Consider the following 17,941-nt stretch of genomic DNA (forward strand, 5'->3'; position numbering starts at 1 on the left):
TCCCAAAGGTGAAGCATGTTCAGCCTAAGAGTCTCTCTTGGAAAGAGGGTAGCTGTTTAAAGCTGGAAGAGATTGAGACAGAGTGAAAATGTTATATACTGATTCTTAAAGTGTCTAAACATGAGAAATATATCAAAGAGGAGATAAAACATGAGTGAATATGGTGATATACTCACTACAATTCACCCAGACCAAGTAACTGAGGTTAGCATTAAAAAGTTGCCCAAAACAGGGGTAGAAATGTGAATTTTCAGAAGTATGACTTAAAACAAGTATTATTAAATCAAACATTAGAATATGCTCGCTGAGTGTATAGGAAGGGACTCATCAGGCAGAACGTTAAAGATGAATAAAAGTGTTCAAGGGCAACAAAAAAAGTATGGTAATATGGAAGAAGCAGTAACCACCTTAGTGTAACCTTCTATGTCATGTATGTGTAAGAGAATTTTCCTCAAATAATTCACAGTAGATCTATTCCCCTCTGGTTTTGATATCCCACTAGCTTGTGAGTCTTAAGTGAAAATATTATTTGCATCACCTGTTTCATGGCTTAAGGAACATATGGTAATTTACAGCCATTAAATGTCAGAGCTACAAAGGCTTTTGGAAACCATGTGGTACCCTCATCCCAGTCCCATTTTAAAGATGAGGAAACTGAGGCCAAGAGAAGGGACCTGACTTGTCCAATGACAGAGTTTATCCTGACATCTTGTCCAGGTCCTTTCTCAACAAGGAATAGTGAAGAACTTTCCTTCCTTCATGGGCAATGGACATATAATTAGAGTATGTCATTTTCAAAGAAAGCTACTATTTTAAGGTAAAGTGACTGTTATGGACAGAATGTGTGTGTCTCCCACCCCCCACAAAATTCATGTGTTGAAACCCTAATCCGCAGTGTGATGGTATTTGGAAATGGAGCCTTTGGGAGGTGATTAGGTCATGAGGGTGGAGCCCTCATGATGGAATTAGTGCCTTATAAGAAGATACATGAGAGTTTGCTTCCTCTCCCTGTTCTCCCTCCAGTATGTGAGGACACAAAGAGAGGGTGGCCATCTGCAAGTCAGGAAACAGACCCTCCCCAGACACCAGGTCTGCTAGCATCTTCAACTTCCCAGTCTCCAGAACTGTGAGAAATAAATGTTTGTTTTTATACCACAGTCTATGGTAATTTGTTATAGCAACCTGAACTAAGCAGAAATTAAATTTGAATGATATAAGTAAACTTTTCATATAATAATAAAGTCACGGCCCACTGTTTTATCTTTTCCAAAGTGAAAAAAATATGATGATTTTAGTTGTTTCCACTGGCATCAAACAAAATAGGCTACATGAGATTAGAAAATTATCAGGGCATGTTCAATTCAGCCCCAAATAGGTTCTAACAAAATGGCCTGTGTCCTGACCCCTTTTTCCTTCGAGTCAACCCAGGGAGGCATAGAGCAATTGTAACACAGGTAATATCAAGACCAGCAGCAATAATCACTATAGGTGTGCACCTGCCACAAGTCACAAGTCCCTCTCTGTTTCCTACACAGGCAGCAGGAACAAAGGTGGAGGATGGTTTTACCTTTGGTGACGTTAATCAGCTCTTTCACCTGCAGGAGGACTGGGGTCAGCGTCCCCGTCTGGTTCATGGAAGCGACGTAGCTCTCCAATTCGCCTTCAAATACATCCAGCTCATCTCTCACATACACGAACATGCAGAACTCAATGACAATGAACTGGGGACACAGAGCAAATGTTTCAAGGTCTCACCTGAGCCCAGCTCAGTATATGAATAACATATGGGTCTCTCTTTGGTTTTGAGGTCAAAACTCTTTGAAGCTCAAAACTCATCTGCAGTAGGGCTTCCCTGGTGGCGCAGTGGTTGAGAATCTGCCTGCCAATGCAGGGGACACGGGTTCGAGCCCTGGTCTGGGAAGATCCCACATGCTGCGGAGCGACTAGGCCCGTGAGCCACAGTTGCTGAGCCTGCGCGTCTGGAGCCTGTGCTCCACAACAAGAGAGGCCACAATAGTGAGAGGCCCGCACACCGCGATGAAGAGTGGCCCCCGCTTGCCGCAACTGGAGAAAGCCCTCGTACAGAAACAAAGACCCAACACAGCCATAAATAAATAAAATAAATAAATAAATAAAAATTAAAACTCATCTGCAATAGACTCTGGACACTTGCTCTACTGAGATGAATGGGATTGTGACTTCTTTGGAGAAAAGAGTCATCCCAAACTCTGTTCTTCACACAACAGCATATAAGAGTAGGCACCACAAGGGCTCAAAGAACTCTTCAAACATTAATTAAATCAGAGCGAAATAATTAAAACAGAGTGAACTTTGAATAAGGGGTGACCCTGGGGACAATTCCAGACACTTCTCACTGTTCCCCTTCTTGTATCTTGGCAATGACCAAATTGGAGGAGGTGCTGTTTCCTGTATGTATGCTTGCTCCCCTCCTATCATCCTGTCATCCTGCCCTCATGCCCCCATCATCATGCCATTGTTTCTAGAGTCCCTGACGCCATTTTACTACATCAACCGAACTGAATTTGGAGCTCTAATGCTACTATTTTCAGGCAGGTTCTCAATCCAGAGTAATTCACTAAATTTCCAAAGCACTTTTACCTTTTCTTTTTCTCTAGTTAGACGGCAGTACTTCATACCATACCTTATCTTCTTGTCTTAGACCATGGGCTACTCCCAGGCCAAGACTCTGCTGAATCAGCTCTCTTCTCTCTTCCAGGTCTTAGTATAGTGTTTGGCATACAGTAGACAACCAATAATGATTTAATAAACACAATAACACTGAGTGATTTATCCACTGCTGCAGAGAACTCTAGCTAGTTGTCCATTAAAATCTCTTCTCCCCTTTTTTGGGTGCAGGCTGGACTACATTTGCCAGCCTCCTTTGAGTTAGATGTGGGCACATAACAAGGTTCTTGTCAATGGAAAAAGAGTGGAAGGAATGTGTGCTGGGTCCACATGGCCTTTGAAAACCTCTCACATGCATTTCGCCACCTGCTTTCTCCTTCTGCTGACTGGATGCAGGTGGTGAGGGTGCTCAGGGGTGATGAAGGCACACGATGGAGAAACTAGTTATGGAACAAACACGTGGAAGACTGTTACCTCCCAAACCTGAACACTCACTCAACACTGTTAGGTGGGCAAAAATATATTCAGTGTTGTCACTGAAATTTGTGGGTTTATGTGGTACTTCATCATAACCTAATACATTCACTTAAAACTTAATCACAGGATTAATTTATATAGGTATCATCCTAGTACATTTTAAATGAGCAGAAGACAATTTGGCCATTTTTATCCCACCATCTGACCCTGCTTTTGACTCATTTTACCTCAGATAACAATGACCACGTGAAATGCTTTGATTCTGTACTTTATTAACTTCCTGTTTTCAATTTCATAGGTTTCTGCTCTAATTTTTATTACATCTATTCTTCTGCTTACTTTGCATTTTAATTTGCTCTTTTTTGTTTGTTCGTTTCCTAAGGTGAAAGCTTAGACGATTGATTTAAGATCTTTCTTCACGTCTAATATGTACATTCAATGCTATAAATTTCCCTCTAAGCACTGCTTTTGCTGCCTCCCACAAATTTTGATAAGTTGTGTTTTCATTTTCATCTGTTCAAAATATTTTTAATTTCCCTTGATTATTTTCTTTGGCCATCTGTTACTTAGAAGTGTGTTGCTTTAATACCTACTACTTGCAGATTTTCCGTTATCTTTCTGTTATTGATTTTTAGTTTAATTCCACTTTGATCTGAGAGCAGACATTGTATGATTTCTATTCTTTTAAATTTATTAAGATGTGCTTTATGGTCCAGGATATAGTCTATCTTGTTGAACTTTCCATTTACTCTTGAGAAGAATGTGTATTCTGCTGTTATTGATGAAGTAGTCTTTGGATTTCCAAAATATCCAATTGATTGATGGCATCAATTACAGTTCAGATTTTCCTACCTTGGCACTGGTTGCCATGGGGTTTCTGCTCCATTCTGTGATGATCGTGTCTCTTCAATTTTAGGGGTAAAGGTTTGCTCCATGACCTCACTGCTCTTAGGGATCTAAGAAGAGTTGTTGATTCTTCAATTTGTTCAGATTTGTATTTGTTGTTAAGATGGAGTGGCATCTTGCAAGTTCTTTACATGCGGAATTGGCAACTGGAATTCTCCGTAAATAACTCGATTATATTTATTAGTAATATTCACCACATGAGTAAAAGTGTCCTTGGAGTCAAAATGGTGGGGTCAAAGAATTGTACTTCTTTGATTTACAGATACTCAATTTTGACCCAGCTTTTAAAGAACAACCCCTATCCTAGACCCACGCCATTTATAAAATAATAAAGGATTTGCTTAGATCTACTTACAAGGTACAGGCAGATGAAAGCCAACACAGTGGTTCCAATCATCCTGCTTGGGAACTGAAAGTAGGGGTCCCACTCATATATCCTGCTTTGGAACCAAGACTTTTCTCTCTCTCTGTGAATGAATAAACATCAAGAGAAGACAGGTTGTGGCCGGTAAACAAATGCCTGATTCTTCTGAAAATAATATCATCTCCTCTCCTTCACCTTAGAGCATAGTGAAGAGAAAGAGCACTGGTAGATTCCACAGTTTTCATTCTCCCCTTATTCTTAAGAACAAAGACTCAGTTTTATTCAGTACAGCAATCTACCAAATAAAAGGCTATAGTTCCCGACCTCTCTTACAGCTAAGAGTGACCAAGACTAAACAAGCCAATTAGACGTGACCAGAGATGTGGTGTGGGACTTTGGGGAGGCTGGTCAGGTGGAACCGACACAGCTGGGAGGATCCCCTTTGCCTTCATTCTTTTCTCCTGCCTGCCTTCTGAAGGGCAGACATGGTGGCTGGCCCAGGCTGGAGCCCCAGCATCTATCTTGGGCCACAGACAGTCTTCATGATGGAAACCACTACGTTACTGGAACAGAAAGACAGACAATGGGTAAACTGCATGGTGGGCAGTCCAGGGTTAGTATGGACTGCCTGCCTCCAGAATTCTTTTACATGAGAAAGAAATAAATCTCTCTCTTATTTGTGCCATGATTATTTTGCATTTTCTCCTATATGTAGCCAAATGTAACTCTAACCAAAGAACTAGTTTTGCCACTGTATGACCTTGGATTAGACATATCCCTTCTCTGGCAATATCCCCTTGTGCACAGTGGCAGTGGCAGGGGTAGGGTGACTTGAATGATCACTGAAGACCAGGTGTTCTTGCCTGGCCAAGAGCTATGTCCTCTTTTATTGGTAACAACATCTCAGTTTTTCTCTGGGAATCTACTCTTCCCCACCATCAGTCCTGGTGGTTAAGTGAGGCTGAACCACTTCCTAGTTCCCACGGTGAACATGTGACCCTGGTTTAACAATCAGTTTACTCCAATCACCTACTCACAGGAATTGGTTCTGGGATGCCATGTGGTCCAACTTGATCCAATGAAACACATTCATGGGAATTTTGTTTGAATTATTTGAAAGAAAACATTCTCTTCTCTATGAGCTTAAGACAGGAGGGTATAAGCTTAGAGATTCTGGGGGCCACCACGGGGAGGAAGCCTACCTAACTAAGGGTTTAACATAGGTAAAAGCAGAGCTGAGAGATGAGGGAAAGAGACCTAGTTCTGATTATATCAATCAAACCCCTGGATCCATCTGTGTCTGCAACTGATGACCTCTAGGCTTTTTAATTATGTAAGGCCATAACTTTCCTGTTTCTCTTTAATCCCATTTGAGTTGAGTTTCTGTTATTAGCAAACAAGCGTCCTAAAACAGTGCTCTTCCAGTCATCTCCAGGTCTCTGACATTGTCAGGGCTCATCAATATTGGTGCAAACACCGAGGGGCGTGAACAAATATAACTGGGCTTACTGCAGGGGGCACTTCCTCAGGAGCTGTTTGACGTGCTCTGCCTGGTGAGCTTCCAGGAAAGGCTTTTCTTCCTGTGAGAAAAGAGAGAGGTTGATGTTTTGGCTCACAAAGTCTTGTTAGGGCTTTGGTCTCTTTGAGGGGCTATCTCCATAGAGGCCAGGATTTTCGGTAAAACTTGCCATTCCCAGACACCCGTCATTTATTGAAGAGACTGTAGGGTCCCGTCTCCTGTTTACCAAGCACTTCTTTCATGAAATGCCAGAGGCCTGACCTTCCTTGACTCTTCTGCTTACTGCTTTACACCAGCCTTTGTTTTGTGAAGTCGATTTTTCCCTTTGAGATTTGGTGATTTCTCATCATAGTTCAAAACACTGTTTCAGAAATGAAACACCCCAAATCCCAGTGTTTTTATTTTTTATGAATAGGAATTTCTCTTGCTCATTTCTTATTTTGAAATGAACTTTAATAGTATGTCTTGAAATGTTTTCTCCAAGTGTAATGAGCTTTCCACAATAGTCATCTGTTTTGCCAATATATTGAATATGTAAGTTTTACACACTGTGAGATGAAATCTTATATATTGCAGATGTTGCATAGAGTAAAAAAGACCTGGTTATAATTCTGACTCATAAGTGACATCAGCAAGCTGGAGGAACAGGAGGTTCCAGTTTCCATATACCCTCAGATACACCAATTTTGACAACCACTCACAGGTGAGAGTACCTTTGTGGGGGCCCAAGTATCTACCTTGGAGGTTACAGCACTCTAGTTAAGCAAAAACTCCAAGAATAGATGCATTAAAGAGAACAAGAAGAACAGTTTCACTTTACCAACATCACTCCTCCTCCAAAGTAGTATAGCTCAGGGCATAGAGAGAAGGCCCTCTTAGCTCGTCATTTCTCCCATGAGGGAAAATAAAAGTGAAGTGAGAGCCCAGCTTCCCCAGTCTTGGGGGACACTGCCCAACAGATCCATTCCTGTCTCACACCACCCAGAACGCTGAGGGGATCAGCATGGCGGAATAGTCTGGGGAAAGCTAAGAGCAGGGAAATGGGGCAGGGGGTCAATGGGGTGGGGGACTCCTTCTGGAGTCCTAGAAGGAACAGAGAAAGAGAAAAGGGCAGAAAGCTATATAAAGAAATAATGCGGGGACTTCCCTGGTAGTCCAGTGGTAAAGAATCCACCTTCCAATGCAGGGAATGCAGGTTTGACCCCTGGTCAGGGAACTAAGATCCCACATGCCACGGTGCAACTAAGCCCGCATGCCACAACTATTGAGCTTGCACGCCTCAATGAGAGAGCCCACATGCTGCAAACTGCAGACCCCACATGCTCTGGAGCCCATGCGCCACAACTACTGAGCCCATGTGTCCTGGATCCTGCACACCACAACTAGAGAGAGAAAACCTGCACGTCACAACTAGAGAGACGCCTGCACGCCGCAACTAGAGAGAAACCCGAGCAGACCACACGCCATATTGAAAAGATCCTGCATGCCTCAACAAAGATCCCGTGTGCTGCAACTAAGACCTGATGCAGCCAAAAAAAATAAATAAGGAAAATAAGTAAATAAAATAAATAAATATTTTTTTAAAAAAAGAAATAATGGGGACTTCCCTGGTGGTCCACTGGCTAAGACTCCGCGCTCCCAATGCAAGGGGCCTGGGTTCCATCCCTGGTCAGGGAACAGATCCCACATGCCGCAACTAAGATTTCACATGCCACAACTAAAGATTCTGTATGCTGCAACTAAAAGATCCTGCACGCCACATCTAAAGACCCCACAGGCTGCAACAAAGATCTCACATGCCGCAACTAAGATCGGGTGCAGCCAAAAAATAAATAAATAAATAATTTTTGGGGGGAAAAAAAGAAAAAGAAAAGAAATAATGGCAGAAAGTTTCCCTAATCTGGGGAGGAAAATGAACATCCAGATCCACAAAGCCCCAAATAGATTGAATATATAGAGGTCTTCACCAAGACACATTATAATTAAAATGTCAAAAGTCAATGACAAAGAGAGGATTTTGAACAAGGTACAAGGGAACCCGTTTAAAGATATCATGGGATTTCTCGGCAGAATCCTTGCAGGACAGGAGAAAGTGGGATGATGTATTCAAAACGCAGAAAGAAAAAACCTGCCAATCAAGAATACGACTCTTGCCAAAACTGTCCTTTTCCAGGCAAACAAAAACTGAGGGAATTTATTACCACTAGACCTGCCTACAAAAAATGTTAAAGTGAGTTCTTCAAGTTGAAATAAAATGATGCTAATTAGCAACACAAAAACATATGGAAGTATAAAAATCACTAATAATGGTAAATATGTAGTCAAATTCAGAATACTCTAATACTGTAATGGTGCTGCATAAATCACTTTTAATTCCAGTATAAAAGTTAAAAGACAAAAGTATTAAAAATAACTATAGCTACAATAATTTGTTAATGGTTGAACAATATAAAAAGTAGTGAACTGTGACATAAATCACATAAAATGTTGGGGAGGAGAAGTAAAAGTATAGGGTTCTTCTATGCAATTGAAGTTTAACTGTTATCAACTTAAAATAGACTATTATAACCATAAAATGTTTTATTTAAGCCTCATGGTAAACACAAAGAAAAGCACCTGTATTCTACACACAAAAGATAAAGGAATCAAAGCGTACCTCTACAAAAAAATCATCACATCACAAAGGAAGAAAGGAAGAAAGGAAGAAGGAATTACCAAACAGAAAACAATTAACAAAATGGCAATTTTAAGTCGTTATCTATCAATAATCACTTTAAATGTAAATAGATTAAACTCTCCAATCAAAAGACACTGAGTGGCTAAGTGAATTAAAAAAAAAATTCTACATATAGATTATCTGCAAGAGACTCATTTTAGCCTTAAGGACACACATGGGCTGAAAGCAAAAGGATGGAAAAAGATATTTCATAAAAATGGTAACCAAAATAGAGCAGGGGCAGGGGGTGATACTTATGAAACAAAGTGGACTTTCAGTCAAAAACTATCACAAGAGACAAAGAAGGTCATTATATAATGATAAAGAGGTCAGTTCATCAAAATGATATAAAAATTGTAAACATATATACATACCTAATATCAGAGCACCTAAATATATAAAATAAATATTAACAGAACTGAAGGAAGAAATAAACAGCAACATAATAGTAGAGGACTTGAACACCACACTTTCAACAATGGATAGATAATCCAGTCAGAAAATCAATAAGGAAACAGCTGACTAGAACAACACTATAGACCAAATGGACCAAACAGACATTTATAGAACATTCCATATAACAGCAGCAGAATACATATTCTTCTCAAGACCATTTTCCAGGATGGAGCATATGTTTGGCCACAAAACAAGTCTTAAACATAAGAGACTGAAATCATACCAGACATAATTTCTGACTACAAAAAGTTAGACGTTGATAACAGGGGGAAAACTGGAAAATTCACAAACAATACACTCCTGAACAACCAATGGGTCAAAGAAAAAATCAAAAGGGAAATCAAAAATATCTTGAAGCAAATGAAAATAGAAATACAACATACAGAAACTTATGGGATGCAGCAAAAGCAGTTCTAAGAGGGCAGTGTATAGCAGTAAATGCCTATATTAAGAAAAAAAGAAAGATCTCATGCAAACAACCTAACTCTTTACTTTGAGGAACTAGAAAAAGAAGCACAATGGGTAAGAGAGAGCCTCAACAACCAAATTCTCTGGGTTCCAGTTCTGGCTCTGCTATAGACTAGCTATGTGACCTTGAGCAATGCAACTGACATCTCTGGGTCCAAGTTTCCTAATACAGAATGGGAGAAGTAATAATAGTACCTACCTCACAAGGCTGTTGGGAAAACTTGACCTGTCAGGACACACACGGTGTTTTTACTTAGTACTCACCATCTGGAGCTCCCAGCCCAGGTGGACCCTCAGAGACTTGACAAACATGTACAGGAAGCGGCCCAGAAGGAAGGCCAGGCAGAGCAGTGAGGGCCAGTAGAACATGACAGTCTCATACTTCCCCACAAACTGCAACAGAAGCAGACCATGGGGCGTGGGCTCTAGGTGGGGAAGGGCTAGGCCACTGGTGAGGCTGTGCACAGGAACCTGCCTGCCCCAGCCTGCTCCCACCAGGGCCCACTCTCTCAGAGCTTGGAGGTCAGCAGCCAATCCCTGCTCCCCCAGTCCCACATCATCAGAACAAGCAGTGGACTTGGAGTCCAGCAGCCCTGGACTTGAGTCTTAGCACCCCCATTTAATTTTATACAAAGGGCTTTCATGGCTTTTTTCTCATTAGGTATTAAATATTACTTTTGGAAAATACAAGAGAGAGGAGGGTGAAAGAGAGCGAGAAGGGGGGAGAGAGAGAAGAGGAAGGGGAGGGGTGGGGGAGAGGGAGAAGGAGAAGAAGAAAAGGAAAGAAGGAAGGAAGGAGGCGGGGGAAGGAGGAAGGAGGAAGGAGGGAGGGAGGGAGGGAGGGGGGGAAGGAGGAAGGAGGGAGGGAGAGCCCATAAGTGTCATCATTTTGGGAGCAACACAGGCTCCCAAGAGTAACAGGTCTCTCAAGATGGTGCTCATAGTTTTTCTATTTTTAGCTTCATTTTGATAAAAAATTTTTTTCACTGTTTTAAGACAAATCATATTGTTATGTATCTTTCACAATTTACTGGTTAGTTTCATTTTTTTTATGTTTCCAGAGTATTTCTCCCTAAGAAGAAATCAGTTTTGATGTAGTGATGTTAGGGTGGGGGACGGACACGTTCTGAGACGTGCGGGCCCGTGTCTTCATCCGCCTCTCCAACATATGCTTATATGTGAGACATAACCACTGTCAGTATTTCAGTGTCTTTCACCTTTATCTATACGCATATAGCTATATCTATTATAAGTAGAGATAGTACCAAATATATAGGTCTGTATATAGCATAATCACTTCTCCACATGGTTACAAATTATTTGTGAACATTATTTTTAATGCCGCATAATAGTGCATTATTTAGATGAACCAAACTTCATCTAAACTTTCCCCTAATATTCGACATTTGCGACCCTTTCTAATGTCTCATTTTTATAAATAAAGTTTTCATAAATACATTTGAAAACATGAGAACAAATCTTCATTAATTCCTTAGTCTGGATTTCAGTCCCATGATCTTTAAATTAGTAAGTCATGTTAGCCCCTGAACCTTGCTTTCCTACCAGTGAACTGGGAATGGCACTAACACACTGTCTGCAAAGTGTCCTGAGGATTCTCCGGTTAGTGATTGGAACTGAGCCCAGAACAACGCCTGGCACGTAGCAGTTCTTGGTGTTAGTGATTCTGAGCATAGAAGTGAGACCCTGCCAATTAACCATGAATATTTCAAATTTCCAAAGAACCTCTGGAAGACTGAAAGCTCTCCAATACTCCAAAGAAAATACCTGTGATCCTGAACCTCAGGTACTGTGAGCAGTGGGAAGGAGGGCTTCTTTTGGGGCAGAGTTTTGCCAGAATGCCCTCAATCCCAGCGCAGCGATGCAGAGGGAAGGCCCAGACTACCAGCCTCATTTTCTAGTCCAGCTCCCCCCGGACTCTCTTTATCACACCCTTTAATCCTCCATAGTTACTGAAGCCCAGGAAAGGCTTCGGCAAGGCTCCCGTGGGCTCCTGGCCCAGGTGGCTTCTTCGTACTCCCCTCACACACCTGGTAACCCTTCTAGGTGCAGTGTGACACCCCTCTTTCATCTTGCTCCTTTTCCTGGGGTACAGGGCTAAACAGATGAACCAGCTTCCTCTAATTCTGAGAAAGACGATGCATGGCAAAGTGATAAGGGATTCATCTAGTTTGAGTCTCCCATTTTATAGACAGAGAAACTGAGGCTACATGAAGGAATGGAAAGAAATGAGCTTGAGAGTCAGCCAGACCTCGTCTCAACTCCCAAATCTGCTGCTTCTCAAGAGTTACATAATATACTTGTGCCTCAGTTTCCTCACCTGTAAACAGGTTTGCTAAGAGCTCCCCTCCCTTGAGGGGCCGCTATGAGCATCAACTGAGAGAACATCTCCTGTGAATGACACCTGATGAACACAAGATGCTCTACAAATGGAAGCATCATGAATGGCTCCAACTCCCCTTTCACCCACACGAGGAAGCTGAGGCCCAGAGTGGCAAAGGCTTGTCCCAGGTCACACAGCGAGTTGGCCATGGTGATAGGACTGAATACTCTAAACACAGCTCAGCGGGGACTCACCTGCCCATGGGGACACTGTGTGATGTGAAGGATGGTGACAGCAAACCTGCAGGACAGAAACCAGGGTTGGGGTCCTGGGGTCCTTCCCAGCACAGCCCCTGTGAAAACAGCTCAGATACCACCTGCCTGGAGTTACCTCCCCTCTGAATCCTTCTTGGGAGGACTGGTTCCCAGTACATCCCACCCAGATCAGGCATACAGCTTGTGCCTAGGTACATGCACACTGAATTCATTTAACACATCCTCACTGAGGACATAATCCTGGGATCCACAACGGCAGAGCAGGAAGACTCTGAGAGGTCTCCTACTTTCTCCCCTCATCACTCAGGTGGGGAGACTGAAGCCCAGAGAGGGGAAGGGATTTCTCCAGAGTCACACCCAGAGCCAGGACGAAGACCCAGGTGTCCTGACTCTGGGACCAAGGCTCTTTCTGACGGGACATGCCCTGTCTGTAAACACTGCCCTGAGGAATAAGCCTCAACGTTTTCTCCCGGCTGGACACACATTCCTGGTCATACTCCCAAGGTGCCCCAGCTGCTAAGTGGTTCTGACCACCCTTTCCTCTCCTGCTCAAAAAGTCTGGCAGCGGCTGTTAAGATGATATTATTCCACGTCTAACCCTGAATACCCTCTCTTCTAATTTTTAAAAAGCAAGCCACTTACAAACTCTGGAATTGTAGCCATCGGGGTATCATTTGCTTGTGAGCCCTCTGCGCTGGTTCACACAATGGGCCTGGGTCCCCTGCCCCACAGAAAATGCTGTAGTGGGGAAGCCGGCCCGGTAAGGGGGATGCAGGCAATGAAATGAGTTTCAGGGCTGGTGAGTAGAAGTGTTCATGGGATTATTCAGCCAGAAAATATTCCCCAGGGCCAGCTCTGGGCCAGTCCGGTGTCAGCGCTGAGGGCACAGAGCTCAAGAGGAGGGTCAGAAAGGTCCCACATCTGAGGGCTACGATCCACGAAGGATAAGCATGTATCTATCGCTGGGCCAAGTGGGGGAAGATGATCCACACAGGGAAGAGCAATATGCAGACAAAGAGGCCAGAACACATGTTCCATGAGGGTCTGTCCTGTCCCCCAGTGTTTTCCCTGGCTCACAGTGGGATGTCTGCTGAATGAATAAGTGGACGGAGAAAGGAATATAGGAGTCTTGCATGACTGGAGGTGTGTGCTAGAGACTGTCAGGCATGGAGAGATGGGGAGAGGCCAGACTGTGACAGCACTGAACGCCCAGCTGGGGCACCTGCACTTTCTCCTGGGCTCCCAGGGAAGCAGCGACAGCAAGGAGAAGCAGCACCCAAATGGGACTCCTGCTTCTAACCATGGGACTGATGGCAGTTGACAGAAACGAATTTTTCTACAACCCTGACTTCCGGGAATATTCTAATCATGAGCGGCCTCCTGTGGAGCAGACAGAATGCAGGCCCGACCTTCTGAAGCCTCAAGTGCAGTTTCCAAGGAGGGGCTGCGGTGGGCCTTGGACCAGTCACTCCGCCCACCCGCCCTGGGCCTCGGTTCTGGGCAAGGTGCCCTCCAAAGAGAGCTCTCAGGTCACCTCCAGCCCCTTGTCCAGAGTCCAGCCATGGCCAAAGGAACTGCAGGAGGCCAGGCACGCAGAGTCCATCTTACCAGATCAGAGAGTAGCTGAAGCCCAGGATGGAGCTGACCAGCCGGAACTCCGACGAGAGGCAAGCAAAGAAGGGGAAGTGGGACAGGCCGACTTCGATGCCTCCGATCAGAAGCACAAAGGCTGGGAGAGACAGGGCCAGAGATGACGTGAGTTCCTCTTCTCACGGGCTCAGGGGAGACCCAGGGCAGCTATGGGGTTTCATGTGACTTGCAGTCACAGACCTCAGGACTTAAGGAGATGAGTGGACAAGCCCCAGATTAGTACAAGGAGGAATGCAGATATATCTTTCACGCATTCAAGCAACAGGCCCTTCCTGGTACTTCTTCCATGTCAGGCACTGGGCTAACTATTGAGATGAAGAAGACTTGGTCCCTGCCCTTGATTAGCTCACAGTATGATGGGCAGAAACATACCACATAAATGAACAAACAAAAATCACTGAGAGTAAAGCACCATAAAGTGTACCACAGCAACACAGACAGCAGTGATGTACTGTGTTCTAAAACCTCTTGTAAATTATTGTGCATTTCATCCATAAGGCAATAATAATATTAATGCTGCCACTGACTAGCTCTGAGATGGTCTAACAGGATCCACTAAAATGTAATTGGGCAAGGTGACCTTTCCTGAGTGTCTACTTTGAGTTGGGTTGTGGGTCAGGCACCAAGGACATAGGGGGAATGAGCAAAGTTCTTGCTTTGAGATGCTTACAGTCCAATAGGGAAGACCGGGAGGAAAGTAAACGATGTGATACGTACGCTAATAGAGGCATATTCAACCTGCTGTGAGGACAAAAAGAGGAAGTCATGGACCTCACCTGGGGTCTGGGTATCAGAGAAGGCATCCTGGAGGTGGTGACATTTAGCAAGGCCATGAAATATAAGTGGGAGTTTGTAGGATGGAGAGAAGGAGGGAAGGAAGGACATTTGTCACTCAAAGGATGGGAGATGGTTGGTTGAGGTGGTCAGTACTTGTGTAAATGTGAATAGTGGAGGACTGGCAGGTAAGGACCATATAAAAGGAATAATTGCTGTGAGGTTAGAAGCTGCAACAGCATAATTTTTAAATTTATATGAATTCCCCCAACCATGAAAGCAGACAGAGCAGTGAAGACAGCAAAACCAAAAACAAACATCTACAACAAATCTAAGTGACAGGACCCATTTGATATCAACATCTGATTAAGAGGAAGCAGAGGGAAGACAATAGGATCTTTGAAATTCCAAGAACAGAAGAACCCAAAATTGCCAGCAGATATTCACAGGAAATTGAAGCTGAAATAACAGCTGAAACTGGGCACAGTGCTGATGGCCTTGATTCATAGGTGAGAATCAGCAGACCTTAGTAAGGTGTTAGTAGGTCTGAGGATGCTGGAGCCATCAGGGTCCATGAGCTCATTATACTAAATATCCAAGTCCCCTCCCAGCACAAGCCCCACATGAAAGAGAAACTGCTGGCAGTGAGAATCCTAAATGAGAAGGTAAGAACATTAGGAACTGGGTAGTAGTGGGTCCAGACAAAAGTGGAAGGAAGAAGCCAACTCAGAAAATATGAGGTTGTAATGAGGGTACATATATATAATCATTCTGTAAAAACAGAAGAGGAACGCTTCAGCCATGAAGCAAGAAACAATATTCTCATCCAGCCAGATGCTCAACATCAATTAGTCTTCACGGAAACGCAAATCAAGACAACAATCAGATACAACTTCACACCTACTAAGATGGCTATAATTTAAAAAAAAAAAATGAAAATAACAAGCATTGGCTAGGATGTGGAGAAATTGGAACCTTCACATATTGCAGGTCAATGGAACACAATGGACAGTCCAGAAATAGACCCATACACATGTGTAGCCGACTGATTTTCAACAAAGGTGCAAAGGCGATGTAGTGGGCAAAGGACAGGTTTTTGTAACAACAACAGTGCTGGAACAAATGGATAGCCAAAGGCAAAAAAAAAAAAAAAAAAAGAGGAATTCAATCCACACCTCACACTATATTCAAAAAAATTAACTCAAAATGTACCATAGACCTAAATGCAAACACTGTGAGACTATAAAACTTCTAGAAAACACAAAGAAGAAAATCTAAGTGACTTAGCTTAGGCAAAGATTTCTTATATGACATCATACGCATGATCCATAAAAGAAAATATGAAAAAATTAGATTTCATCAAAATTTAAAATGTCAGCGCTTCAAAAGAAACTGTTGGTAGAATAAAAATACAAGCAACAGACTGGGGAAAAGTATTTGCAATTTATACATCTGATAAAGGACTTATATACAGAGTATATAAAGAACTCTCAAAACTCAATAAGAAGAAAACAAAAAATCCTCAATGTTTTAAAATAGGCAAATAATTTGAACAAACGCTTTACCAAAGAAGGTACAGTGATAGCAGATAAGCACATGAAAATATGCTCAACAACAACACTCATTACAAAACTGCAAACTGAAACCGCAGTGAGATACCACAACATGCCTCTTAGAATGGCTAAAATTAAAAAGACTGACCATGTGTTGTCAAGGACATAGAGAAACTTGAACTCTCATACACTGAAGGTGGTAATCTACAATTAAACGGAACCATCATTTTGGAAAACAGTCTGACAGTTTCTTTAAAAGTATAATCTACTACATGATCTTAATAATCCAGACATTCCATTCAAAGGTATTTACCCAAGAAAAATGGAAACATACAAAGACTTATAATGCTTACAGCAGCTTTATTTGTAACAGCCAAAAACTGAAAATAAATCAAATGTCTATCAACAGGTGAATGGATAAACAAACTGTGGTCTCTCCATACGGTGGAACACTATTCAGAAATGAAAAAGGAATGATTTCTGATACATGCTAAACATGTATGAATCTCAAAACAACTATGTTGTGTGAAAGAAAACAGACCCTCTCCCCCCAATAAAAACCCCAATTGCATTCTGTATGATTCCATTTGCATAATTGCCTGGGGATGGGGGTGGTGACTGGATGGGGTGGGAAGGAGAGAGTACAAATGGGAAAAAGTTAACTTCTGGGGTTCATTATCATGATTGTGGTGATGATTCCAAAGATGTAAACATTTGCCAAAGCTTAACTTGTACACTTCTAAGAGATGCATCATTTTGGTTTTAATTTGCATTAAAAACTCCTAAAAACTAAGGAGATGTTGTAGGCATTTGCTCATATAGGCTTGGAACCCAGGAGAGAGAACCAAGCTGGACAGGAGATGTTTGGGAGTCACTGGATTAGGGATGGTTGAACCTGCAGGGAGAGCACAGGGCACGGGGAACAAAGAGGCCTCAGATCAATGGCCAGAGAAGTAAACATTGTTCCCTGAGGAAGCATCTGAGGGCTAACTGATATCAAGAAGGCAGTCATGGCTATGACTCAGGAGAGATATCTAGGGTTGGTGACAGTGAACCTATTTTCTGAGACTTTGTTCTACTATGTCTAAAAAACCTTTGAATCTAACTGGGAGAAAACCCCCACAAAAAAGCTTGAGACTTTGTGGGCTTGGCATTGACCTTGGGCAAGTAACAAGCTAAGAAGAACATTGACAGTTCAACAAAGTTTATCCCCTGATCCCAGAGAACCCCTGCCATGCAGTCTCCAAGAGTAAGAATTTCCACGGCAAAACTCCCAGCAGGTATGAGGCAGCGCACGTACCTTGGGCCCATTGTGGGACTTGCAGGGGCTGGTAGCCTTCTGAGAATAAGAACATGACCTTATTGGCTGTAGCCCCAAAGGCTACTCCATAGGACCATCGGTTACGAAAAGTGCCTACGAAGTCCAGAGGTCTGTGAATAAGAGAAACAACTCGTGAGGCCAGAACTGGCTCCTTCCCACAGTTCATTTCCAAAGTATCAATCCCACTCTGGGGAGGGATTATTGAGTAGTAAACTATTTATTTCAACTGACATATCCTGAGGCCCTCTGTGCCAATTTGGGGGCTAGGCATAGATTCAGGGTACCAAAGTGAGGAAGACAAAATCCTTGCCCTGGAGAAGCTCCAAGTCTGGGGAACATAAGCAAGGACACCAGCAGTCATGACAACAAGCAAAATGGGATGAATTTCATCTATGAGAGACACAAGCAGTATGACTTGAGAAACCAAAACAAAGAGTATGTGCCAGACAGGTTGGGGGAACCTGCCCTGCACCTA

At 42.8% G+C, this 17,941-nt stretch overlaps 1 protein-coding gene across 4 annotated transcripts in view; it reads right to left on the reverse strand.

Annotated features, from left to right (window-relative positions):
* The window catches only part of LOC137769950 (stimulated by retinoic acid gene 6 protein-like), an 80,207-nt gene that overhangs the window by 12,255 nt on the left and 50,011 nt on the right, over positions 1 to 17,941 (reverse strand). For 3 of the 4 annotated variants that reach the window (XM_068552154.1, XM_068552152.1, XM_068552153.1), the window contains exons 4-10: positions 17,446 to 17,576; positions 13,777 to 13,897; positions 12,148 to 12,193; positions 9,817 to 9,945; positions 5,903 to 5,973; positions 4,385 to 4,496; positions 1,568 to 1,721 (exon numbers count right to left, since the gene is read on the reverse strand). In XM_068552154.1, coding sequence (XP_068408255.1) covers positions 1,568 to 1,721; positions 4,385 to 4,496; positions 5,903 to 5,973; positions 9,817 to 9,945; positions 12,148 to 12,193; positions 13,777 to 13,897; positions 17,446 to 17,576 — 764 coding nt within the window. The remainder of the gene's footprint in view (positions 1 to 1,567; positions 1,722 to 4,384; positions 4,497 to 5,902; positions 5,974 to 9,816; positions 9,946 to 12,147; positions 12,194 to 13,776; positions 13,898 to 17,445; positions 17,577 to 17,941) is intronic. The other variant, XM_068552155.1, reaches the window with a different exon arrangement.

Source organism: Eschrichtius robustus, chromosome 10, assembly GCF_028021215.1.
Source record: "Eschrichtius robustus isolate mEscRob2 chromosome 10, mEscRob2.pri, whole genome shotgun sequence".
In the NCBI taxonomy this organism is placed as follows: Eukaryota; Metazoa; Chordata; class Mammalia; order Artiodactyla; family Eschrichtiidae; genus Eschrichtius; species Eschrichtius robustus.